Source organism: Pleurodeles waltl, chromosome 1_2 (genome assembly GCF_031143425.1).
Source record: "Pleurodeles waltl isolate 20211129_DDA chromosome 1_2, aPleWal1.hap1.20221129, whole genome shotgun sequence".
NCBI classification, from domain to species: Eukaryota; Metazoa; Chordata; class Amphibia; order Caudata; family Salamandridae; genus Pleurodeles; species Pleurodeles waltl.
The window spans coordinates 1,284,923,623-1,284,950,706 of record NC_090437.1 but is presented as its reverse complement, the minus strand read 5'-3'; the positions used below and the strand labels follow the sequence as shown (position 1 = coordinate 1,284,950,706).

General features: G+C 45.2%; 1 protein-coding gene across 1 annotated transcript in view; it reads left to right on the top strand.

The window, feature by feature from the left end:
* The window catches only part of DNAAF9 (dynein axonemal assembly factor 9), a 597,478-nt gene that overhangs the window by 215,226 nt on the left and 355,168 nt on the right, over nt 1-27,084 (top strand). The window contains exons 16-18 of the mRNA XM_069205040.1: nt 12,234-12,279; nt 12,866-12,977; nt 23,559-23,629. Of these exons, the coding sequence (XP_069061141.1) occupies nt 12,234-12,279; nt 12,866-12,977; nt 23,559-23,629 (229 nt within the window). The remainder of the gene's footprint in view (nt 1-12,233; nt 12,280-12,865; nt 12,978-23,558; nt 23,630-27,084) is intronic.

Genomic DNA, 27,084 nt, shown 5'->3' with positions numbered 1-27,084 from the left:
CTGTAGGTAATGCCAGCCATTGGCGTATCATCAGTTCTGTAGGCCTCCTCTCCAGATAAAACCAGACACAATAGGATGAGAGGGAAGATCTCCTTGTGCAACTCCTTGATGAATATAGAAAGAAAAGGGAAGACTTTGTTGCAGAAGGGAAACGTGTATCAAATGTGACCATTAGGTGCGCATTGGAAGTGTGACACTTCAGCGAGGGGTATTCATTCTGCTATCCTACTACGCAGATGTGTGACTGTCTATTTCAGGATTCAAGACTGAGGTGCAGCATCACCTTCTAAATGTGCCCTTCTACAGCGAGCGTTTTTTTGGCTCAAAGGTCTATGAGATGTCAGAAAAGATTAAAAAGAACACAGACACAGCAAATGCGATGGGTGTGCTGCAAACACCCGCCCTGCACCAGTCCTTTTGAAAGCAACAGCAATGGGGTGGAAGTAAAACATTCATCTCAGATCAGGTACAATCCACCCAGTGACATAAGCAGGCCTACCATCCACAGGGAGGAAAAGATTTTGGTAGAGGTAATGGAAACAGGGGAAAAGGTAGTGGCACCTCCACTAAAAGCCCTGCCTCCCCACCAAGCAAAGACTCCCCTTATTAAACAGACCTCCCAACACTTTTCGGCACAGTGGACAGACATCACATCTGACCAGTGAATACTGTCAATAGTACAGCACGATTACTGTCTAGAACTCCTATCAACCCCACAAAACATTCCTACACACAGACCTCCTCAGTCCTCAAAACCTCAAAGTATCAGAGGAGAGGAGTGTATTCACTACACTTCTTAACCCCAAAGTAGGACGGAACATTGCAACCTATTCTAGACCTTAGGTCACTGAACTGATGCATCCTATTGGAATATTTTCATATGATGACCTTTAAGGATGTAATCCCACTCTTGCAGGAAGCACGTTCATGGTTGACCTCAAAGATGCATATTTCTGCATTCCCATCCACCCAGCTCACAGCGAGTATCTGAGCTTTGTGGTCAGTGGTTGTCATTATCAATTCAAAGTGTTACACTTTTTTCAATGGACTCCTATACGTCTCAAATACTTCGGGGTGCTGTTCAATCAAGGCTTGTTGCACATGGTGGCGGACAATCTAGACCCCCTTGTCACGCAAATTAAACTTGATTTTGAAAGGTGGAACCATCTGCCTATTCAAGGTACCGCATGACTGGTATTGGTCCCCAGCAAAGCTGCACAGGACAGGACTTCTTCTGCATGCAAAGTGTTGGCGTTGTACAGAGGTGTGCTGTGACCTGATACATATTTTAATTGATTGCCCGACGGTCGGGCCTTTGTGGGCCATGGTGGGCTCCACTCTGGCTGAGTCAATACTGCTTTCGTCACCGCTCCCCCTTCTCTTATATTGCATTATATGACCTCTCGTCCGGCCCTGCCCAGACCGCATAGACGACTGTGAAACACGGCGCTAGCTACTGCAAAAATTTGCATTCTCTGCCATTGGCAATCAATGGCCTCCCCAACCCCGGAGGAATGGATTGTAGCCATGACCCGCATAGCCATCTACAACCTGCAGGACCAGGCTCAGATATTTCACTAGGTGTGGACCCCCTTCCTTACTGCAGGACTGACGTAGGCTGCCCGACACCACCCTTACTTGCTGAGGACCGCCCCTCTTCTCTCGCGTCTCTCAATTACGTCTCTAACAGCTTGTCACTGAGATTCCAATTATAAGCAGACACAGACCTACGATCAAAGTCAAAGCCTTGGCTATTGCACTTCTATCTCTCCAGAGGCTTTAGCTTGTAGTCCCCCCTCTCCCTCCTGCACGAAAGCTTCACCTAGATATGCTCATCCTCCTTTCCCGCCTCCTCTTCTCTCCCCCCTATTCTACGCTGTCCTCCTGCTATTACTATCCCTGTCCCCTTCCCCCTTCTCTCTTTCACTTTTTCCTTTTCCTTTCCCTCTTAGAGATTTGATCTTAGCCCCCTACTCCCTCTCTTGCAAGACCCCCTCATAGTCGCACCTTCCTGAGTCGCAGCTGTGGAACAAGGCACCAATCACTGTCCGTATCGAGGGAATGCCTAGTTACAAAATGGACCCAGTTTTGTTATTTTGATATTGCGATATCTCAACATTCTGATAATCTGATTTTTTACATGAAGGAACACGACTTATATTGGTGTTTTAATGTAAATCAATGTTACGGTATGCCTCAGACCTACGCCCCATTTCAGTGAGAATTGACATTCCTGCCACTGTGTCGCTAGGCTGCTTTGTACCACATTTGTCCTATCGCTCCCCTTCACATGAGCTCTCTCTCTTTTCTTTCTCTTAAATCCTAAACTTCGATTTCTCTCTCTTATTATTTCATTGTAAATTGTCCATTTCTTATGAATCAGAAGTATGGTTGATTGTGTTTAATTGTTTCATTCGATTTCTTTTCTATATGATCCATTATGTGTCACTCCTTGTTCTGGGACCTCGGTCCCTCTTTGGTTCTGTATCATCTTGCAGTGTTAATAAAGAATTTCAACACAAAGTGTTACACTTCGAAGTAACAATAGCACTAAGGATTTTCACAAAATGTTTTGCTTCCTCTATATTTTCGATTTTACATGTTTTAGCTGCATTACTTTTAGTAATTACATTTCTGATGGATACACCTACCTGTGGATTCCTCACCAAAAGAATTCTCCCCTCGCGGCAGCCCTCGGCGGAAATTTCTTCTAGCTGTGCACGTTGACGATGACATCACAATCGCCCCACTCCACTCCACGCGACGCCACATGACGTCATCCAGGCAATAAGAAGCCCTCGTCGACATGCAGACGTCAGTTCCCTTTTTTTCCGTGCCCGAATAACGGTCGTTTCTTCGAGGCTCACAGGGAGCTACTGTTACCAACTGTCGGTTACGATGTCGCAGCCTAAAAAATCCGGCTTTAAACCTTGTAACCAATGCGGGGGTCGGATGTCGGTTACCGACCCCCACGATAACTGCCTCTGGTGCCTTAGTTCAGATCATGAGGTCGAGGCGTGCGGTTCGTGCCAGCGCATGAACCCTAAGGCGCTCAAAGAAAGAGAGGTGAAGTTATTCTTGGCTCAATCCAAGAAGAAGAAAGAGAGGCGTCATAGGAGGGAGTCTTCGTCGAGATCCTCGAGGTCTCGCCACCATCATAGTGGCTCTCGGCGCCATCATGGGTCTCGGGCCGATCGAGCAAGGGTCGGTCCAGGTCTAGATCGGCTTCTCCGTCGGCTCGGCGTCGTCCGACGTGGGATATAAGCCCGACCGTCACCCCTCCTCCTCTGGCGACCCCGACGTCACCCGGGTCGGTCTTTGAGGTCGAGCCTCTCCAGAGGCCTGAAGGTTCTCCTGGCCAGGAGTTACCCGGTCCCTCTTCGGCAGCTTTACCGGCGCCGGTGCAGCAACAACAGTACCCGGCTTTCCCGACTCCGGGATCGGATCCTGCAGCGTTTTTGAACGCTATGTTTAACATCTTTGCTTCCATGGCGCCGGGTGGAAGTCACGCAGGTCTGTCTGGTCCTTTTGGCCTACGATTTGGGTGTTCCGGCATCTTTCAAGTCGGCGCAGTTCACCCCGTTTATGCCTACAGCGTCTGAAGCGGCGCCGATGACTACGACGTCGGCCAGGATGGCTACACCTGTTACGGCGCCGGTGGATTCGCCTCGGATCCCATCGACGTCTAGGATCGCTGTTTAGCCGGAGCCTCCGGCTTCGGACGGATCCGAGGCTCGCCACCGACTGAGGTCTTCGGCGTCGGCTGCCGCCTTGTCGACTCCAGGCTTGGAGTCCAGACTTAGATCAAGGCGTCTGGCCCTCTGTCTTTTGGAAGAAGAGTGCGCAAGACAACACCTGGAGGAAGGAGAAGTTGTTGAGCCCTCAGGTGACTTCCAGGGTCTAGACTCAGCTAGCGGCCTGGACACTACCCCGGAGTGGGATCTAGCTTCTCCTGGGGAGATCACGGAGGAGGCAGCTACGTTCCATAAGGTCATTCGTAAGGCTGCGGATTTTTGGGATATTACTCTTCCCACCGCGGAGGTTAAGAGAAATTTGTTGACTGAGGTTATCCATCCAACATCTGCTTCTGCTGAGCCTCTTCTTCCATTCAGTGAGGCTCTGCTGGTCCCTATAAAGGATATTTGGATGAAGCCTGTATCCACCGCTGCAGTCAACAGGGCGGTGGCTTGGCGTTACAGGACATCGCCTGGGGATCCGGTGTTTATCTCCAGGCAACCAACTCCGGAGAGCCTTGTGGTCCAAGCATCATGTTCCTCCAGATCCTCTCCTGGCTCGTTTCCTGGGGTTCCTGCTGATAGAGAGTTTAAAAAGATGGACCATACGGCTAAAAAGACTTTTTCATCGTGCAGTATGGCCTTGAAATCTTCTAACGCCACATGTATACTAGGTGGTTACATACATGCCCTTATGGAAGAGGCAAAGGGCCATCCTAATGTATCACAGGAGATGCTGCAACTCTTTTCGGATGCTCAAGCGGCTGCGACGCAAGTCATCCAGTCGGGTTTGGACACTTCAGACTCGGTTGCTAGGGCGATGGGCACGACCATAGTCTCTAGAAGGCAGTCTTGGCTCAGATCATCTGGCTTCTCGACGGACGTGCAGGCTACGCTCCTGGATCTCCCGTTTGATGGGGAAAGGCTCTTCGGTTCCAAGGCTGACTCTGAAGAGAGTAGAGCAACAGCTAGATCCTTGGGACTCCAGACTTCGGCCTCATCCACCTTTAGAGGCTTTCGCAGATTTAAAGGTTTTGGTCGTGGTTCCTTTCGAGGAAGACTGCAAGGACCACAACAAACTGCTTCTACCCTGCCTTGCAGATCTTTCAGGGGCAGGGGCAGAGTCCGTACGAGAGGAGCCACCTTGCAGCACTCTGCCTCTTCCTCTTCCTTGGGAGGGGTGCAGCAAGGAAAGCAGCCGTAGTCCTCTGCCATTCCCTGTCCATTCGTCTCCAGTAGGGGGGAGACTTTCCCTTTTTCTTCCAATGTGGGAGGTCATAACATCAGACTCCTGGGTCATCGACATTGTGAAGAAGGGGTACGCTCTTCCCTTTCGAGAATTTCCTCCCACCCTCCCTCCCCGCCCATCCTTCTGTTCGGAAGACCATCTTCTCCTGTTGCAGCAGGAGGTGTTATCCCTATTACAAAAAGGTGCAATAGAGTTGGTTCCCAAGCAAGAGAGGGGTCAGGGGTGCTATTCAAGATACTTTCTGATTCCCAAGAAGGATGGTCGGCTAAGACCGATTTTAGACTTGAGGATTTTGAATTGGTTCCTCAAACAGGAAAAGTTCAAAATGCTGACCCTCTCACAGGTTCTTTTGGCGTTGAACAAAGGGGACTGGATGGTGTTGGTCGATTTGCAGGACGCGTATTTTCATATTCCGATCCTCAGATTGCACAGGAAGTATCTCCGTTTTGTGGTGGGATCACAACATTATCAGTTTGCGGTCCTCCCGTTTGGTCTTACTTCAGCACCTCGAGTCTTCACAAAGGTGATGGCGGTGGTAGCGGCAGAGCTCAGAAGAAAGGGGATCGCTGTGTTTCCCTGTCTTGACGATTGGTTGATCAAAACCAGTACTCCAGAGCTCGTGCGGTGCCATCTCCAGTCGATGACTCAATTGTTGTACGACCTGGGGTTTTCAGTCAATGTACCCAAGTCTCACCTGGAGCCCTCTCAATGCCTCCTGTTCGTAGGGGCAGTATTGGACACAACATTGAATCGGGCCTTTCCTCCGCCACAGCAGGTTCAGGACATACAGGCTTTGATTCCAATGTTTCGAAATGGAGCGGTAGTTCCAATCCTCAAAGTCCTTCGTCTGCTCGGTCTGTTTGCTTCTTGCATACTGTTGGTCACTCATGCACGCTGGCACATGAGGGCTCTCCAGTGGTGCGTCCGCAGGCAGTGGTTTCAGCACAAAGGGGATCTCGAGGACTCGATAAAGATCTCTAGAGACACTGCAGTGGATCTTCAATGGTGGGCAGCGTTCGGCAACCTGTCTCAAGGAAGGCCGTTTTCGCTACCCCCACCAGTGGCCTCAGTGGTAACGGATGCTTCCACTCTAGGGTGGGGAGCTCATCTGGGGGACCTGAAGATCAAAGACCTTTGGTCTCCAGTAGAACAGAGATTACACATCAATCTGTTAGAATTGCGGGCAGTACGGCTGGCACTCAAGGCCTTCCTCCCTTCCATTCGCGGTCAATCAGTCCAGGTTCTAAAGGACAACACGACCGCGATGTGGTATATAAACAAGCAGGGAGGATTGGGGTCGTATCTTCTCTGCAGAGAAGCTCTTCGACTCTGGTCCTGGCTTCAGGACCACAAGATCTGCTTGATTGCACATCATTTGGCCGGAGTCCTGAATGTGCGTGCAGACATTCTCAGTCGACGCAGTTCGGTCGACCACGAGTGGCGTCTTCATCCAGATCTGGTTCTGTATATCTTCCAGATGTGGGGATATTACAAATAGATCTGTTTGCCACTCAGGAGAATGCGCAGTGCCCGCTATTTTGCAGCCTCCAGTATCCGGTGCAAGGAGCTTTGGGGGATGCGTTTCAGATGACCTGGAAGGGTCAGTTGCTTTACGCGTTTCCCCCCATACCCTTGAGTTCTCAGGAAGATCCGCCAAGACCGAGCCCAAGTCATCCTAATAGCTCCGGATTGGCCGAGAAGGGTGTGGTATTCGGACCTACTCCAACTCTCTCAGTGCCCTCCGCTCCGTCTCCCTTGCAGGGTGGACCTCCTCTCGCAGGGGCAGATTCTACACCCCCACCTCCAGAGCCTGCATCTTCATGCCTGGAGATTGAACGGGGCAATCTGAGTTCCTTTTCTCTCCATCCAGATGTGGTGGAAGTTATTCTATCAGCCAGGCGACACTCCACCAAGTCAATCTATGCGAATCGTTGGGCTAAGTTTACAAGCTGGTGTGGAGAGAATAGTTTAGATCCTTTAAAAGCTGGTTTATCTGACATTTTGTCATTTGCACTTTATTTAGCACAGAAAGGTTTTTCAGTTGCCACTGTTAAAGGTTATCTGTCTGCACTATCTGCTTTTCTGTGCCTTCCTGATCAACCATCCTTCTTTAAGTCCCCAATTGTTTTAAAGTTTCTAAAGGGACTTACTAATAAGTATCCGCCCACGCCATTTGTTATGCCTCAGTGGGATCTTAATTTGGTTTTAACTTTACTTATGGGGGCCCCGTTTGAACCCATGCACTCTTGTTCTTTACGGTTCCTAGTATTTAAAACTGTTTTCCTGGTGGCAATAACATCTGCCAGAAGGGATAGTGAGCTTCAGGCTCTAACTGTAGAAACCCCATTCCTTTCCTTCTTCAAGGACAAAGTGGTGTTGAGGACCAAGGAGGCTTTCCTACCGAAGGTTGTTACACCGTTTCACCTGGGGCAGTCAATTACGCTCTCTTCCTTTTACCCTCCACTTCACCCATCCAAGGAGAAAGAGAGGCTCCACCGGCTGGATCCACGAAGAGCGCTGAGCTTCTACGTCGCCAGGACGAAAGAGTTCAGACAGGATGAACAGCTCTTCGTTGGATACGTGGGGAAGAGGAAAGGTAGAGCGGTCCACAAGAGAACGCTATCCAGGTGGGTCATTCTGTGTATTAAGATCTGCTATTCTTTGGCGAAGAGAGATCCACCTGTGGGGCTTCGTGCCCATTCCACCAGGGCCAAAGCAGCTTCATCGGCTTTGGCTAGAGGTGTTCCTGTGGCTGACATCTGCAGGGCAACGACCTGGGCATCCCTCCATACTTTTGCCAAGCATTACTGTTTGGACTCTGAGGTGCTGCAGGATTTCTTGGTTTGAACATTCGGGCACCCACCACCGGAGGTTATACTGCTTGGGGACTCTATTCTTTTGGTGAGGAATCCACAGGTAGGTGTATCCATCAGAAGAATAAGTTACTTACCTCCGGTAACGCTTTTTCTGGTGGATACAGTAACTACCTGTGGATTCTTCACGGTCCCACCCACCTCCCCGTTGCCTGACTGGTCAAACCAAGATCTCTTTAGGTGCACATCCTTGATCTTGTATATATGTATATAGTTTTTTCATGCATACAGTTGTATTCATTGTATATACTTTTCCTTTGCAAATTAAGATAGTGAAAAGGACATTTTTGACTGGAATTATACATATATATATTTACTTCTATCTCGAATTAGAGCATTCATACCTGTGATTTATATTGAGTTTTATATTAAATGTTTTATTTTCATCTATTCTAGATGAATGTGTGCTCTTTAGGTTAACCTGTTCGCCTCTAGGGCACGTAAAAAATTGTGAAAACTCACGTCGACGAGGGCTTCTTATTGCCTGGATGACATCATGTGGCGTCGCGTGGAGTCTGGCGATTGTGACGTCATCGTCGACGTGCAGAACTAATTTCCGTTGAAGGCTGGCGCGAGGGGAGAATTCTTTTGGTGAGGAATCCACAGGTAGTTACTGTATCCACCAGAAAAAGCGTTACCGAAGGTAAGTAACTTATTCTTTACAGTTTCCTTGCATTATATTCGTCTTGGAATATGCTGTACCCTTGTGACCTAGTAACCCGTCTGCCAAGTTCTAAATCAGGCCCTTAGCTCCCCCATATTCTGAAGTTCTTTTGTCCTAATACGCAGTTCTATCATCTTAGTAGGAACTGCATAACAACACTGTGATGGCCAAAGCCTACTGCAGTCCCCAGAGTTCTCAATTTGCAGAACCAGTTGGTTCTTTGTCATCCACATTGCCTCCTGCCAGTCAGGATGGTAATGCGTCTCCTAGGCATGGTGGCCTCTTGCATAGTCAATGTACCTTATGCAAGATTGCAAATGCTCCCCTTACAGTAATGCTTTGCATCACAGTGGGCACAAGCAGAGAGAGGGCAGTTTGGAGGATCTAGTGTTGATTCAGCTCATAGTTCATTGTTTCGTGCAAAATGGTGGAATAGCAACAATCTGTTGCAGTGAAGAGCTTTCAAAGACCAAACTCTGCAAGTGATTATTTTCACAGATGCCTCACTCATGGGCTGGGGAAGGAGGAGTGGGGGAGGTGGGGGTCATGCATTAGAATTGAGAGTACAAGTATGAATTGTTCAACAAAGAACACATCAGTTTTCTAGAGCTCATTGCAAGGTAGTCCTAATAAAGACATACAGCAGTGTATTATGAACAGAAACAGAGAGGTACACATTTTCTACTGCTGTCTCAGTGCAGAACTTCTGGAAATGGGCATTACCGCACCACATTCAACCCAGGCAGAATATCACCCAGTAGTTGATGATGTTACAGACCCTCCAAGCAGGACCAGTAACACGTCCACGAGTGAGAACTCCACCCACAAGTCTTTCACCAGTACTTCCAAATATGGAAAACACCAAAGCTAGATCTGTTCGCAACAGCAGAAAAGGATTCATTTGTTATCCACCACATAACCAAGGCACCAGTCTGGATCCAGAAGATTTTTCAGCATAGCTGCTGCTCACTAGTAAGTGGTGTCAGCTTCACTCCAACCCCGGGAGTGACAGATGGAGCTACACATATGCACCATCAAAGCATGCTGATGTCAGTTCTTTCTTTCTGTGCCTTTGTATGCGGATCTGGAACCTAACGTTTCATGGCATTTGACAACCCTTTTCTCTTGAAATGTCTCCAGTGTGCAAGGGAATATGTTGTCTCTTAAAACTATATGATTTAAGCCTTGTGGCGACTGTTGTAAACAAATGTGTGTGACAGACCCTCATGAAGTACGTCTCTGATGTTTGGAGTCATCTGTGACTCCAAGTACTGGGAGGAATGCGTGCTGATGCACCCAGAAGAGGTCCAGAACTGCAATGTCAAGCTTTACCTTGCTAAGCGCCTCCACATCAACCTGTTGGAATTGTGGGCCTTTGCTTGGCGTTAAAGCCTTTCGGCCCTTGATCAGTGGGAGGCTGGTTCAGGTCCTCACAGGCAACTCCACCGCATGTGATATTACAAGGAACAAGCCAGGGTTGGTCCCTGGGCTCTGTGCTGAGCGGACCTGTCTGAATCATCATTTCATCTTCCTAATCGTACACTATGTGGTGGGTTCCTTAAGAGCCAGGGTGGATGAACTCAGCTGGTGATGCCTCGTAGATCACAAATGACCCCTCATAAGTGGCGCAGAGTGCCTTCCAGCAATAGGAAGAGCCCTGGCTCCGCCTGTTTGCTGCCATGAGAACATGCAGTGTGTTGGAGTTCCCAAAAATACTCTCTCTTGGAGACACATTATGCCTAGAATGGAGCACAAGACTCATGTATGCCTTCCTCCCTCTACCTTTCCTACCCAGAGTTCGTTTGCTGTCCGAAGTTATTCCAGTGGCTCCTGATTGGACCAGAAGAGCGAAGTACCCTTGTTCAGTTTGCCGCTTCCGGAGGATCTTCTGCTTCAGCAGAATGGAGGATCTTGCACCCTGGTCTGTGCCCTCTACTCCCCCATGTATGGAGATTGAGTGGCAACACTTGCATTCGATATTCTTGCCAAGGTAGTGTATGCCATCCTGATGGCCAGGCATCCTCCTAGAAAATCGGTTTACTTAGGACACTGGGACAAGTTTGTGGCTTTGTGTGGTACCCATAACATGGACCTGTTGCATGGTAAGCTGTTGGTTATGTTGCTGCTTCTTGTTGTTGGCACATCAAAGACTTGCATTGGGCACCGATAAAGGTGATTTGCTGGCCTTTTTGTCCTTTATGCGTTTGCTGGAACAACTGTCCTAGTTCAAATCACAAGTTGATACTTTTTCCAAAGGTTTGGTCTACATGTTTCCTCCTAAGCCTTTTTTGATGCCACAGTGGGAATTTAATTTGACCTTTACTTTCCTTAGGTCTGTTCCCTTTGAGCCATTGTACAGTTGTTCACCTCGTCTCACAACCACATAGACTGTCTTTCTCATCACAGTAGCCTCAGCTTGTTGCTTCAGTGAGCTTCAAGCACTGTCAGTTTAGCCTCCTACATCACCCTTTTTGCTGAGGACCAGACCAACTGTTCCACCGACTATTTTCACTTCCTTCCACATTGTGCAGTCAATCACTCTTCTGATGGTATTTGGCCCACCTCACTACTTAAAAGAGAAGCAGAGACTACATTGTTTGGACCCATAAGAGCGTTCTGGTAGCCAAAAAGCAGGCTTTAGGTTTGAGCCCCTTCCACAGTGCCAAGGGTTAGCAGGCAAAGTGTCTGTCCTAGGTATTTGTCAGGCTGAAATGCAGGCAACAATGCATACGTTCATGGTGCACTCCCGCATTGGACAGTCATGTGTGACAGGAAGGGCATGGTAGCCATTCGGGCCTGCAGGACATTTTGGTCTGAGTCATTTGACAGACCCACCTCTGAGGAGGAACTGCTTTGGACTCCATTCCAAAGGTGAGAAATCTGTTGTTAGAAGTGTCCATGAGAAGGACATATTCCTTACCTTTGGTAATGCTCTTTGTGGTGGACACTCCAACTAAACATTCCTCACTGCCCTCCTCCTCCCACCTTCCACACTGTGGAATGGTCCCTCTTCCTTCTATAAAGGTCTCGAATTAAAGATCTGCTCACTGAAATGAATAATTCGTTTTTTGTCTCGGCGTCTGAGGGCGTGGATGATGTGTAGAAAGAAAGTAACTTCAGCCTGCTTCAGGGGGGCCTATATGCACCTTAGCGGTCAGTTCTGGGGCACTACAGAGTCTATGCAGAGCCGCATGATGCCACCTACAGGCACGCAGGGGCTATGCTGAAAACCTTTCCTGATCTGGATTGGCGCCTGGTAATATAGTGAAGGTGAGGAAACTGAGCACAGAGTATTCCCCAGAACAGGTGTCACTGAAGGTTAAGTAACTTGTTTCTTTGTCACAACTGATTAACCATTCTGTTCACGTAGGAAGAAAATAAGGGGATTAGTTATTGACTTCGTATCATCCGCCACATCCTGCTTTTGTGATTCTATTTGTTAGCTGGGTAGCTAAATCTAGTGAGAAATAACCCGGAGGTCTATGTGTGTGTGTCGTCTTTATAGAAATGGCGACCCCTGAGCTTTTCCAGTGTAAGTGGTTTTATGAATCATTCTGTGGTCTACAAGCATTTCAACTATCCTGCTTAATTGACTTGTACCAGATTTGTGTATTTTTTCCAATTGTGCATCTGAAGTATATTCTGTTTGAGAATACCAGCGCGCAGTTATCGTATTTACTGAACAACACATGTATTTTACTCTCTTGTTGTAGAATTGTGCCATTGGACCATGAAGACAGCTTATATTTAGTGAAAACAGTACGTAAATGCAACATACAATAGATTCCAACTTTTTTCTAAATGATAAACTTATCCAACATGGGTTATTATAGAACAATACAATATTTATACTGATAATGTTTAGCAAATATGTTTTACATATTCATAAATATTTTTCTTGAGTTTTGAATACATTTGATTTCTTCAAACATGTTTGTGAAATTCACCCTGAAATTATTATTATTTGTTATTTACAGTGGTATCAATGTTATATTTACTGGTGAAACTGTAAAATATGGAGAGGGATTTTATTATAGTTAGTGATTACTTTTTGTGACAGTTTTAAAAGGTAACCAGTGCTTGGTCGTAGTGGGTGTTGTGTACAGTACTGTATTTAAATTTTTTAAGATGTTTTTAAGACCTGGATTGCAGCAGCATGGTTTAAGTGTCACTATCAGTTCTGAGGTCTCAAATGTATTTTTGGAACGGTGCATGGACAGGTTGTTTCCTTGAACATTTCTCTGGGATACACATCCAAAATGATGGCTTGACTTTTCCACTTTCATGTGTGAAATGTTGTAGGTGTTCAATGTTCACTTATTTAATATAGTATTTTCTGTTGCAGGCATGCATGGTAGTCAATGACATTCCTGATCTGCAAAAAGGAAGGGGATGCCTAGGATCTGTTGTCTTCTCAGAATCATTTTTAAATTCTCAGATATTTGTGAGAGAACCGGGTTAGTACTATGTATGTTTATGTTGCTTCCCTGTGCATGTCTCTCCGTCTTCCGTGCATTTATGATTGTTTTCTACAAATACCTAGATTATACCTTTTAAAATGCCACTACACTGAAGGAACAGAAAGGGTATCACTGATTATCACACATGAACTATCAATGACATAACAGTAATGTAATCAAAACGCTGTAGCCAATGCTGAGGATAACACAATACTTAAGGTATTCACTTAGCACATCTAAATGCTACAAACCCAACCAACCAAATAGTGACATTTTAGCCTAGGTGGCTCGTACATAGCATTATGACCAACCTGTATATATGATTGAATGTTATTATTCAGTAGGTGTCAAATCCACACCACAAAACTATTGAAGAGCCATAGTAATAGACCAGAAAAACATGGTTAAAGTTAGTGAGCATCAAAGTGGGCAACATGTGGGAGAGCCCATAAAGATTGTTATGCCCGTATGGAATCAGTAAGACATTACTTTTTACAAATGGGAGATTTGATGCATTACCTCTCAGTGCTAGTTTTGAGGTGTCTTGCAAAGGACTGACTATCATTGGGGTTTGTTTCAACAATTTACCCGACTAAACTTCAAGAATATGGAGGTTAATTATGGCATATTGTTCATGATCTGCTTTCTTGGAAAACATTCTTTGATTTTCTAACTGGACAACCATGTGTCATTTCTGATGTTAATCTGGCATATTCATTTTGAAAGTTAGTAGACAAACCAGGGCCAGTTAGTAAGCCCATCAGTCTCCCTCTCAACTAATATCTGATACAAGTATGCTTGCGTTTGGGGAATACTGTATTTTGACTCCCCATTAACCCCTCCCCACCCCCAAGGAATAGCATAGAGATTGCATTTCAGCATTGAAACACTCCATGCTGTACGCTTTATTCCTTGCTAGAGGGACCTTTAGAATGTAAATAATTTTTTTGGTCACCTCATCAAACAATGATTAACGCGTACGTTTTTTCATTATTTGAAAGTGGTAACTTGTGATCAGATTTTCATTGTCTTGTTGGCTAATGTACCATTCCAACCTAAAGCAATTTGTTCTTGGTTAAATAACCTACAAGATGCATTTTGTGTTTTTTTCAACTGAATGTAGGGACTGAAATCTGATTCCTGCTAGAGAATTATGCCCTCTTCATTCTCTGTTTTGCTTTCAAATGCTACATGGTGAATACATGTGCAAGGTAATACTTGGTACACATTAGTGATGCTGCAGTCAAAAGGGAGTAGACTATTTTGAGGAATCTCTTTTGTACTACCCACCATTCATTGCACTTCTATGTGTTAACATGGAAGGCGATTACTGCTTTTCACTAAGTGCACAGGTTGCGCTGATAGTATAGTTTTACACCACAAGTGAAAGGGGTTATTTCATTGTAAAAATAGTTTTTCAGCTTGAAGCTTTAGATTAACTTTCAGTGTAGATTCTGAGCGCCTTTTTTTTTTGTTTTTGTTTTTTTGTTGTTGTTGCTTACACTGATCATCTCAGTTCCTAAACAGTTACGGAAAACACATTCTGAAATATTATTTACAGTGTGGGGCCATTGTTTAGTATATCATCGAGTAATCCAGAATTCTAGAAGAAAAAAATTGCTTCCTCCCAATAATTAATCTCAATGCATGACACCTTATTTCAAGCTAGATTCGCAATTATTTTTAATGGTATCTAAGCAAACCCATCTCCTGCACTCCAGCCTCTTAGCCAAACCCCATCTCCATGTGAACCCATGGCTTGTTTTTTTTATCTGCAAGGAGATCTTGATTTTACTTTAATAATCAGAGATTTGCACAACAAGAGGGACATTTTCCTTAGCCTTCCAAACAAGCAAAGTTTACTTCATAAAGCACTTTCCCGTTTTAAAACAATTAAAACAGAAGTAACAAGTGAACTCAACAGTCTTAATCTGTATTCAACCATAGCTTCCTTTTCCAAAGATTAAATAACTAAAAAGGAGATAGGCAAAATTTTCCCCATTGTATTCAGACAGAACTTTACATATGCACCCATTAAATGTAAGTACACATCAAGCCCTTGGTTAATTTGCTCAGATTACACTTAAATTCCAGATTATGCACTCTTTCGAGGGGTTCCAAGCATACCCAGGATCAAGACAGTTCCTTGGAATTCACATACCCTGACTCAAGCTACAGAGGATCCTTGGTCATAACTGATCTTACTTAGACAGAGATATTCTCATTGAAGAGCTTTCCAATCTAAAGACTACCTTTTCTTGGCCCACCTCCTTAAAATGAGAACTGGCCCTTTTGAAAAAGGTATGTTAAGGGTGAATGTGATTTTTCGCTCTGCCCAATCCTCCCAGTCCCAAACCATGCAGTAACAAAGGCAGTAATATGCTGCTACTCAGGGTAAGAAAAATACCTTTTCTGATGGATGCCTATAAGCACAGTTTCCTCTCATAGTGAATACCCCCAGGCACCAGACTATGGCCCTCATTACCCCCCTGGTGCATGGCAGTATTTTGGAAAAATGCTGACATTTCCCCAAAATATGACATTGGCGGTTTGGCTCAAGCCAAACCGCCAATGTACCACTCTGTCCGCCAGGGCGGTAACAACCGCTGGGCTGGAGACTTCGGTCTCCAGCCAGGTAGCCGTCACTGTCCTACCGTCGGGATTATGACCCCACCTACAGCAATGGTTTTCGTGGCAATCTTACCGCCACGAAAACCACGGCGGTAGGCACTATCCGTGCCAGGGAATTCCTTCCCCGACACTGATAGGGGTCTCTTCTGCCCCCCCTCCACAGAATCCTCCCCACACCCTCCCCCTCCCCCTTCCGCCCCGACATACGCACACCCATACCCACATTCACCCACGAATGCATACATTTATTCACACACACATCTGCACACACTGACATACATCCTAGCACACGGAGTCACACCACACAACATACATGCACACTCACACCCATTCATGCCCACACGCATTCCTAATGCCCCACACCCGCATGCATGCACACAGAAACATACAACACCCCCCTCCCTTGTCGGAACACCCGACTTACCTGCTTGCAGGTGGTCCTCCGGCAGGAGAAATGAAGCGGCTCTACTGCTAGCAGCAGCCACCTTACCGCTGTCCGCCGCCATGACCGTAGCCACGGCGGCGGTCTTTTGACGCCCGTGGCGGTAGGCGGCATTTACCGCCTAGGTGATAATGAGGGCCTATATCTGGAGATATATATATGTTTTTGGATTGTTCTTGTGCACAGGAGGTGGCATCACGCAGCTCCACATTGGCTTCATCTTTCACCAAAAGTGACTCTGGAGCCACATATATATTCTTTCCTTGCTCGTTGATGTCATTTAATTTCCAAGCCTTTGGACGCAGATCTGAAGCTCACTCCCTCCACTTTTTCTTGTCTTCAGGATGATTTTTTGCCAAAAGTATTTCTCCACAGTGTGCAAGAGACAATTTCTTTTCTGAACACTACCGGGTTTAAACCTTCTAAGTGCTGTCGCAAACAGATGTCTGAGTCAGACACCCTCCAGGTATGTCTCTGGTACATATGTTCTTTGCAAGGCTCCAAGACTTGCTGGGACTGCACCAGGTTGAATCCCAAGGAGATCCAAGAAAAAGCAAGCTCTGTCACTGAGCAGTTGAAAGGTCCGTAAGCGCCAGTCCTTCTCAAATTTGAGGAATCGGTCTTGTTCCCCCTCTCGAAAGTTTCTGCAAAAGTACCTTTTCCCATCCCAAGTCTTCAGGTAAGTCTAAATCAAAAAAGAAGCCTAAGAAATCAAAGCTTGAGTCTGTCTCTTCCCAGACATCCACAGAACCACTTTTTCATTTTTATGGAGCACAGACGGGCATACTAATGGACACTTCGGCCAAACTCATTTTTAAGCTTCGGAAGAGGCTTGGTACAAAGACAGTACCGAAACCCATCACCACCACCACCACAACAGCAGACCACCTAGACATTTTGGGGCTGGAGTCAGGGATCCGACAAACAACTTCTAGGTCCTCAAGGACAGCATCCTGCTCACCATCCTCTTGCCCCCACTCCCCCCCAAACCACTGTAGCTTGCACCATGTGGCATCTTCCTGTTGGAGCCAGGATAATCTATTTTCTCCACAGATGGCAGCGCATTAAATCCGACAAAAGGATTCTTCAGATAGCCCACCAGGGATATGCTCTACCATTCTTTTCCACCCCATTGCATATTCTACCTTCCCCAGAGTGGCTGTCAGAGAGCCGTTTGTTCAGCAGGAAGTCCATGCTTTTTTGGACAAAGGAACCATAGATAGAGGACCAGCATCGGAAATAGGGACTAGCTACTATTTCCTGGTGCTGAAGAAGGTTCAGGAAGCCTTTATCCCAATTTAGATCTTCACCCCCTCAATTTCTTCCTGAAAAGAGCAAATTCAAGACTTTCACAATGACTAAAGTTCTGCCTGCCATGGATGAAGGAGACTAGGTGTGGGCACCAGAAATGCTGGACTCCTATGTTCACATTCCCATCCTGCAGTCCCACCTGCTGTTACCTGTAGTTCAGTGTGGGCTAAGAGCATTTTCAGTTGTCTGTGCTCCCCTTTGACCTTACCAGTGCCCCTCATGTGTTCATGGAAGTGGTGGTGGTAGTAGTAGCATCACATGTGGAGGTTGAACAGATGCACAGTTGTCTTTTGAGGATTCTGACTCTCAACACAGTCTTCCTCATAGTCAACTTCAGCTCGCCACATGAGTAAGCTACAGACTTTGGCTATTCTTCCACCATGTACCACCTTGTTTCTGGACAAACTGGTAGTGTAGACTAGAGCTGCATTTTTACTGAACGTTGTGACACCCTTTCACGTCTGAAGTCTATTACTCTTCCAGCATTCCTTTCTCTGCATCTTCTGTTTAAAAAGGAAGTGAGCCTCCTTCATTTGGATCCTAAGAGCTTTGAGTTTTTACATTGATCGCACCAAACGTTTTACATTGATTGTACCAAAGAACATTGGGTGGACAGTCAGCTCTTTGTGTTGTTCAGGAGCAAAAAAAGGGTAAGGCCGTACGGAAAAGGACCATATCTATGAGATAAGTCCTTTATATAAATATCTGTTTTGCATTGGCTGAAAAGTAGCTTCCAGTAGGTCTGAGGGCTCATTTGACCAGACCCATAACTACTACCGCCATGTTGGCGTGCAGAGTGCTTGTTGTTGACAAGGTGCGATGTGGGTGTCAATCCATACATTCACAAACACTACAGCTGAGATCTGCCTAATCTGACAGGAAGGGCACTTTGACCATTTAGTCAGGGTTTTCTGGTCTAAAACAATCCACAGAACCCACCACATGGGGGAACTACTGCTTTGGTATCTATTCACACGGTAAGGAATCTGCAGTTAGACGTATCGACCAAAAGAACAAGTTACTTACCTTTGGTAATGCTCTTTCTGGTGGATACTCTATCTAACTGCAGTTTCCTCACTGCCCTCTCTTCTTCCCGTTCTGTGAAATAGACTCATTTCACCAACCATTGAAATGATCCTGCTTAGAAAGGTGCAGTTTGTCATATCTGATCAGTTAATAAATTCCACGTCTGACAGTCAAGAATGAAACTGATGATTGCACTCAAAGATGGTGCATAGATATGGCTCCGATATCACTTCTGGGGTTGGATGGAGCCAATGCGGAGCCACAAAACACCACCTGGTGGCTCACGGGATCAAAGATTTTTGTAAACATCTTTTATGACCAATCACAGCAATACAGAGTAAAGATATCAGGATTGTAATTCAGCATTGCAAGCACCTCACATAACTGATAGCTAAACCCCTCTTAACATAGTAAATCCCATGAAAACTTCCATGTAGGAGCTTTTATGAAGGCAATTATTCAAACATGTCTTGCAGGGTCTGTTATATCTGCTACGTAACTGCAAGTAGAGCTGAGAGGAAGTAAAGTCGCCCTCCATGGTGTAGGGAACGTGGACAAAATTACTGGGGTGAAGCCCTGAAGTATGGGTGATGGTGCCATAGAGTATAGTGGTGGTGAGGGTGTCTCAGAGAAGCGCAGGAGAACTGGAGGGGAGATAATGTTCTTGTCTGAGAGAACATCCTGTGTTGGAAATCGCGGCAATGTAACATCTGGGATGTTGTTGGCTAGTCCTCCTCAGCAGAGTTGTCAGACAACTGGATAACTTGGCCCTCTTTGTCTATATAAGGACAATCCTGGAGTATGGTATCCCATTATTGTATCCCATGTTAATGTGTGGTCAGGGCTACACAGGCCCTTCTGTTCCTCAGTTCTGAGCAGTGCACCTTTGTAAGTGGCCCATCTGGGTAATTCTTTCCCCCACCCTTGGAGCGTTAGCCCTCTAGAAGATTTCCAAAGCAAGGTGATCTGACATCATGCAAGCACCAAGGCACGGTCAGCAAATCTCAGCGTCATCAAGTTAGCTTTGGTTTTAGGGTAGAGGCCCAATGGGCAGGTCATTGGTAAATGGGTTATGTTGTGTCGTGTAGCAGCTTTAGTGTATCGTGCCACTGAGTCCCAGTACAAGGTGAGGGTCGCACAGACCCATATCATGTGGTAAAAAAAACGCCCAATCACTTGACAGCAGGGACAATGCTACCTGTGTTCCTGGGAACATGAGATTGATGTGTTTAGGTGTTAGGTACGCCCTATGGGTGTAATATGTTTGGATAAGTCTGAAACTAGCATTGCGGGATACGTGAGGTGTATAATATAGGATGTCCTTCCAGTCATCTGTAAGAGCATGCTCTGTGCCCTGTGTACACCAGTCCCGCAGCTCAGTAGGTGCACTCGAAGTCGGAGCTGCCAGTGCTCTATAAAGTAGGGTAGTTGCATGGAATTGGCCAAAGGTAGTACAGATTAGCACTCTGTTCTAATGGTTCTTGGACGTCTGTCCCCCTACCTGCCCTGTGTGTGCTGCTCCCACCCTGCAGAGCAGGAAGTGATGAATGGGTAGATCATATTCCTCAGCAATATCCTCAAAATCCTGCATTATGCCATTTTTTAATCTAACAAGCATTGTCATGCCCTTTCTCTCTCAATCCCATAATGCTGACCAATTTCCCTTGTGTGGGACATTTAAGAGGATCGACATGGGGAGATTTTTCACATATTTTTGAAGATGTTTGTCTGTGTCCGAAGGAGTACCCTAGACCGTGCAAATATTAGTGTGCTAGTAAGAGTTCAGAGTTGTCGGTGCCTAAGTGAGTATGTGGGTTAAACAGCATGGAGGTGTGATTTGGAGCAAACTGCACCCCCTTGGCATTCCCAATATCTACAATGCCTCCTGTACTCTGTTGGTTTTGAAGATGGTGCAGGAGACAATGGAATTGTCGGGCTGAGGTGATGTGATCATATTTCTTCAGGCCCTAGTTGAAGATGTGCTGTGATTTGTAGGTTGTCCTTAAAAGGTTTATATGTGGAGTCTGGGAGGCCAAAGAGAACAGCATAACCACCATCCAGATGTAAGAGTACAAGAGCTTTAATAGCAGTTCTGAAGTTGCTTTGTGGAAGAAAGAGTTTGCCATTCTTTAGAAGTGAGAGCTGGTTCCAGGCTGTCTTTGTTTTTGTGCTTCTTGAGGGTGAGGTTTGTGTCTAGGTGAAGCTGCCAAGGTCTGTGCTATTAAGCCAGGCTTGTACTGCTTCTTGTTTATTGTTGTTGGCAAATAACAGGAGTTCTGTCTTTGTTGGATTGAACTTCAGGTCGGTGTTAGACATCCAGTCTGGATGATGTGCAAGCAGTGTTTTAGGCATTTGATGTCTGAAGCAGAGGAGACTTTCAAGTATAGTTGTGTATCATGGGCATATTTGTGAATTGTGGTACTGTAATCTGAGCACCAGGTGGTTCCATGTTTTGCTGACATGAGATAGTGTGGAAGCCTGGGAGTCCCAACAGATGATATGGATTTTTATGCCATTTAGGTGGCCATAGAAACAAATAGGTGTCAAGTAGAAATGGTAAGTGGTGAAGCAGTGATGGACATTGCTGATGAATCCCATTAGAGACTCCGGGATGCATATGAGGATGGGATGGTCGAGTGTGTCAAAGTCAACAGAGAGGTCCAGCAGTATCCGGAGGCAGGAGTCACATTTATCTGTTGCCAATAGCACATTGACTACAGTGTGTAAGCTAGGGGTCTTATTGCTGCATCATTATCTAAACTCAGACTGGTTACTGTGCAGGAGAAGGTTAAACATGGGTGCGTTCTTGGAGTTGAACATGAACTGCTTTTGCCAATGGATGGTAGGTGTGTGATTAGACTGTATATGGCAAGATCATCAGGGTGTAATGTAGGGTTCTTTTTTGAGTGAAAGAAACTGGCCTGTTTGGAGTGCTGATGGGAAGATGCCCGGGGTGAAGGGAAAGAGGCATTGACAACGGTAAGTAGGGGTTAGAGAGAGTCCCCAGATAGAGAGGTTTGAAAGATGTGGGTAAGACATCGTCTTCATAAAAAGTGGATTTGGGTGTGTTTGATATGTGAGCTAGATCTGGAGAGAGAGGGCTTTAAATACGGACCAGTGCAGGATTGTACGTTAAAGGGTGTAAGAGTTAAAGCATGCTTAATATTGCTGATGTGCTGTCGGATCTTCTGTATTTTTTCCCTGGAGATGAGGTTGATGGAATTATACCTTTCTGTGAAGTGGGGAATAGAAGATCCTGTAGGGGGGTGATGCAGTGCTTGATAATCTTGAACTGCATCCTGATTCTGTTGGTGATTTGATTAACGGTGTTGGTATAGTACTTTGCTTTTGCTGATGTCATCTGCTGTCTGCATGTTGCGCAGTATAAAGATGTTGGAAGGTTATTTTTTTCCATTTTCTTTCCTGTGTGTGGAGGGTCATTTAGCGTCTGCAAGCTCTTTGAAGTACCATGATGCTGAATGATTTGGTTTGCACGTGTGAGTTGTAATTGGGGCATGGATATCCACACGTTTTTTTTGTTTTTTTAAAACTGTTGATGTAAAGAAGGGTGTTGGTGTTGTACATGGAGTTGATAGGATGAGAAATAAGTTCAAGTACTGGGTTATCTATGGAGAAGTCTTTGAAGTATCTGAAGGTTTGGCCTTCTCTTTTGTGTTGACCTTGGTTTGTTGGTTGGACACTGACAGGGACATAGGAATGGCTAAGTGGTCATTCCAGTGCAGGGTATGGATGCTTTGCATTAGTTTGATTAGGATGTTGAGAATGTAATGTTGAAGATGTGGCCTTTAGAGTGTGTTCATATGCTGTACTACTTTGAGTGTATCAATGAAGTTGAAGAGGATGTGTCTTGTGTTTTGGAGCTTGTGTTGTGTAGGAGATTAAAGTCACCAAAGAGGGTGGTATGGGCATGTTGGATGAAAGAGGTGGTGAGGAGATATCAGAATTCATTAATAAAGTCCTTGTTGTGCCCAGGAGGTCTGTAGATGAGTGGAAAGGTGATCGTCTGAGTTTAAAATGGCATGTCAGCAGCTACATGTAATTGTGTTACTTGCTTGCCTAGCGTGCAGGACGGGGAGGATTTATAGACGATAGCGAGGCCTCCTCCCTTCTTATGTGCACAGTCCACATGATGGATGCTGTCTCCTGCGGAAAGAACGTCTAGGATGTGCAAGGATGTGGTGTCATCCATGTTTCTACGATGAAGAGGGAGTCAAGCTTGTGATGCATGATGAGGTCTGCAGTGTCTGGTGTGTGTGGAGTACTGCATAACAAGCATAAATGAGCAAGAGTTGGTATGGGTGTTTTGCATTTTGATGGCGTGTGGTAGTTAATGGGAAGTGTATGAGGTTGGGGTCTATGTGACAGTCTAAATCTGGATGTGATTGTGGGGATAAATAGCATGGGGTGCTGGGTGAGGCGCATGATGATATCTTACCTTGCAAGTTTCATTGATACAAGGGTTATGGCCCTAACATGAGTAACTTTTCTGAGGATGTCATGGGATGTCCTGAATAGCTGAATAAATGGGGGGGGAGGGAGGAAGTGATGTCACTTCCAGTGCAGATAGTGGATGGGAAACCTAGTGGTTTCACTTCCTGTTTATATGGATGATAAGAAATGAAGTTGTCTTGCTTGGCTTCTTCTTTTAAAGATTTTGATAGAAAACCAGTGTCGCATATTTTAGTATGTAATGTTACATGTGTTATTGTTCAGTCACATACTAATTTGTTCTTCATATTGTAATGAGTGAGAGCTATTTAGTTTAGTTGCTTTCATATGAACACTCATTTTAAGTTTGCTTGCTTATTTTTTTTAATTTAATTATGAAACATTGAAAACATGTGTATTTATCGCGTACATTTTTAAAGCATGTCATTGTAAAGATATAGCTTGTTTGCAATTTAAATAATACATGATTAGTGCTTTATTCTGTGTGTATTGTAAACATCTTACAGTTTTACACATGTACATCTGTAAGGAAACCTTCCTTTAACGCAGCTCTATAAATAGTATAGATTTCATTGCTTAGAAAATGTTCCTCCATTTTGCACTCCAGTGGAAGCTCTTTAATGTTAAATGAGCACTTATTACAATAACATTTTCACCTGTGTAGTAATTATTTAAATCCTTTTGTTGTCTTCCTACAGATGGCAGTGTTAGCTCAGAAAGCAACTACATCATATTAACAGCAGCTGTCCCTCGATTTGTTTCTTGCCTGGTTAGTATCATTGGTCAATGGCATATATAATACATTTCTCTTTCTCTTCTCTCATATCCAAACCAACCAACTAAACAGCCACCCATGCAGACAAAACAAGCATGTGCAAACAAACACACTTTCTTCCTCCCGCTTTCCTTCTCTCTTGGTCCATCTTTTTTCTTGTCTCTTACCCATATGCATTAAATCTGAGACAATTAAAGAAACATTGCACCCTATTGAGGATGGCTTCACTATAATCTGTGATGTAACCTATGCACCTCAGATTGTTCTGGCCTGGTTGATAAATTGAGTAATACAGTGACTAGGCTCCTGTTTCATGACCCTATCGTCTAGTTAGGTCTTGAACTTTCCAAACTTCCTTAGTTGATTGTTTGCATCAAGATAGCACTGACTTAGCACTCTGAAGCAGAAGTAATGGAGGGTATCAGATGGCCTGTGGGAGAGGCTAGAGTGAAATAAATGTTTGTAGCTTGTGCTGCTATATAAACATGCTGTACCCACTCCTGCCATTTAGGGTTGGATGCAGACGTTTGCTTTTATTTTTTTCTTCAAAGAGGTCACCAGTCTTTTGCTATCTCATGATTATTCCCTGAAACTCCCAATCCACCAGGTCAAAGACTCTTTGTTGGATTGTTTTTTCATCATCCGATCTGGGTGTTCATCTCGTGCTCTGGGAGCAGTCTAACTACAGTAGTGATCCTTTTTATTCCATTTGTTGATATGTCCTGATAAAGCGTTGGAAGACTTATCATTTATTTCACTGCTTCAAAGTCAGAGTGGTTCTCAAACTTGGATCATATCACTCTTGAGGGATAGGGTTATGGAAAATACTCCTTTCCGATTCTGCCCAAAGTGTGTTTCGAAATTCCTGTTGCATGCCCAGCATAAAGCCATGGGACACTAAGAGCCCTCCTCTGTAACCTCTGCTTCCTTGGACATCAGCAGGAACTGTACTGTACAGCCTGTAGGCTTTCGAAAAACAAGGCAATTTGCAATTAAATGGACTGCTCTTGCATTCATTTCAGAATGCATTGCTGAGACCCCACCAAAGTGCCTGCTACCTTTGGTTCTGAGGCACTCTCTGGGCCGTAAGAAAAATCTGGGCACAGAACAAAATCTACACCCAGATCTACAATACTCGAGCGCCATCCAAGGCTTAAGAATTCAAGTTTTGACCTTGAAAACAGCCTAACCCAGAGACCAAGTGCGGCTGAGGGAGTCTTGCTTCTACCCCAGAGACTCAACCTGAGAGGTATCGCCTTTCAACTTGGCATGCCTGCACAAAGGCCATGTGACATTGGACCCTCCTTGGGTCCAGAGAAGCCTCACAGCAAGACAACCCAGTCTGACTCTGCTCCAAGGCACTGACCAACCACCCTCGGAAAACAAATCTACCTCAAAGTTTACTCCGAAATAAATATTTTGATGCATGCTTTGTCTTTGAGCAATACCACTCCAGTATTCGAGCTCTCAGGGTTGCCTAGTTTTAGATAATGAAAGATTTATATGCACCCCGCCGCAGGGAAGTTCCTTGCTTGGCCTCCTCAATAGGAGCCAGAGCCGATACTGCAAACTCCCTTAGGAAAAGGCAAAATTGACATTTGTAGAAGGAATATTAGTGGAGCTGCACCAAAGAGAAGTAGGCATGGAGACACTAGACACTAGCTCCACTAGCTCCACTCCACAACCACTTCCTGCAATATAAAATACACCACCACCTCTGTCAAAATATAGATGCCTGTCTCTAGGGGATTCTGTACATTCCTTCCACACTGACGGGAACCATTATAGTCAGTATGATTGTCAAGAACTCAATTTTGACTCTGTTCACCCTCTGGATTGAGGTGGCCCATGGGAAGACTAACATCGACCCTCAAAAAGACAACAGTTAAGAACCATACCCAGTCAGGGCCTAGTCTTCTGATAATACCTCATTGTATCAAGCTATAAGGCAAAGGGCAGTTGACGACTACAGAGTCAAGCTCCATGTGGTAGTAGGATGATTTTCTAATGTAGGAACTCTGAAAGACAGGTACATCAGTGCAATTGTTACCATTGCTAAAAAGCATCCTCTGACACTCAGTGGACAATTTCAAAGCACAACTGAGAGTCAGGTCTTTAACTAAAAGCATTGAGAAAAATATAAACCTGCAGCAGACGACCCAGTATTCATCAGGGGTCAGAAAAAAGCATGTGCCCAAGCTACCATGGATGCCCCCATCCTGATAAGGAGGATAGAAAGTTAGACCCGGCAGGAAAACATGTTGCAGTGGGTGGTAATATAGTGATGGATTGCCAAATCGGTAGGTATGCTCTCAAGATATGATCCCTATCATTGCGAGGAGGCAGAACAACTTATTAAACACCTATAAGAAGTGTATCATAAAAGGAAAAGAACTAGTGGAGAACAGCAAGATAATATCTAGGTACACCCTGGACGAAGCGGACACAACCTTTAGAGACGTCAATAAGACAATCATTATTAGAAAACATACATAGATGTGTGTGTCTGGATTTCGACCAGAAGTCCTACAAAACTTAATGTTCCCTTCAAATGTGAACATATTTACTGCTCCAAGTAGACAATACCTAGAAACGGACACTGCCAAGGCCATGGTGGCACTGCAAATGCGGCCTCCCAAACACGATGTCGAGGGGGCGTGAAAGCTGCCACCACACCAGAGTGTCAGGATTCAAACAACAGTAATGATTTTTGGAGGGACAGACTCAAAAGCATTGAGGAAAGAGTTGAGGCGTTTCTACAAGTGGTGCCTCAACCTTCAGTTACCTTTCATCCCTACTGTCACCCAACACCTTTTGGGGGCCAAATCAGGACAGTCCTTCCAAAGTGAGAGGAAATAACTTCAGACAAGTGGATCCCATCCATTGTCCAGCAAGGATACAGGCTTGAATTCCATACCACACCATCAAACATAATCAGTCAGAAACACCATTTGCTGCTGCAAGAGATAGTACAAGCACTTCCCAGCAAAGGTCCCATTGAACCTGTACCCCAAACCATTGGGATCAAGAAAATCTCCCTGTTTTGCACAGGAGACCACATGGACACCTACTTCCACCCCACCGTTCATCCAGCCCATCACTGTTATCTCAGAGGTATGGTTTAAGAAATGCCTGACAGTGGTGGCAGCACATCTTTCCTGTAGTGCCATTCATACGTTTCCATACTTAGATGATTGCCTGATAAAGCCAATGCCTTGTACACATTAAAGCAGTCATTGCCTGCCTGCACGGGTTAGGGTTGATGGTAAATTCCAAACACACCTCACAGAAAATTCAGTCTTTTCTGGGAGCAGTACTAAGATCCACAACAAGCAAAGCCTACCCAGATCAAGAAAGTGTGATTGCTACCACCTTTTTAGAAAAAACCCACAAAAATGAATTATTTATTTTGTTCACAACAAACAGGGAGACTGTCTCAATAAGAACAC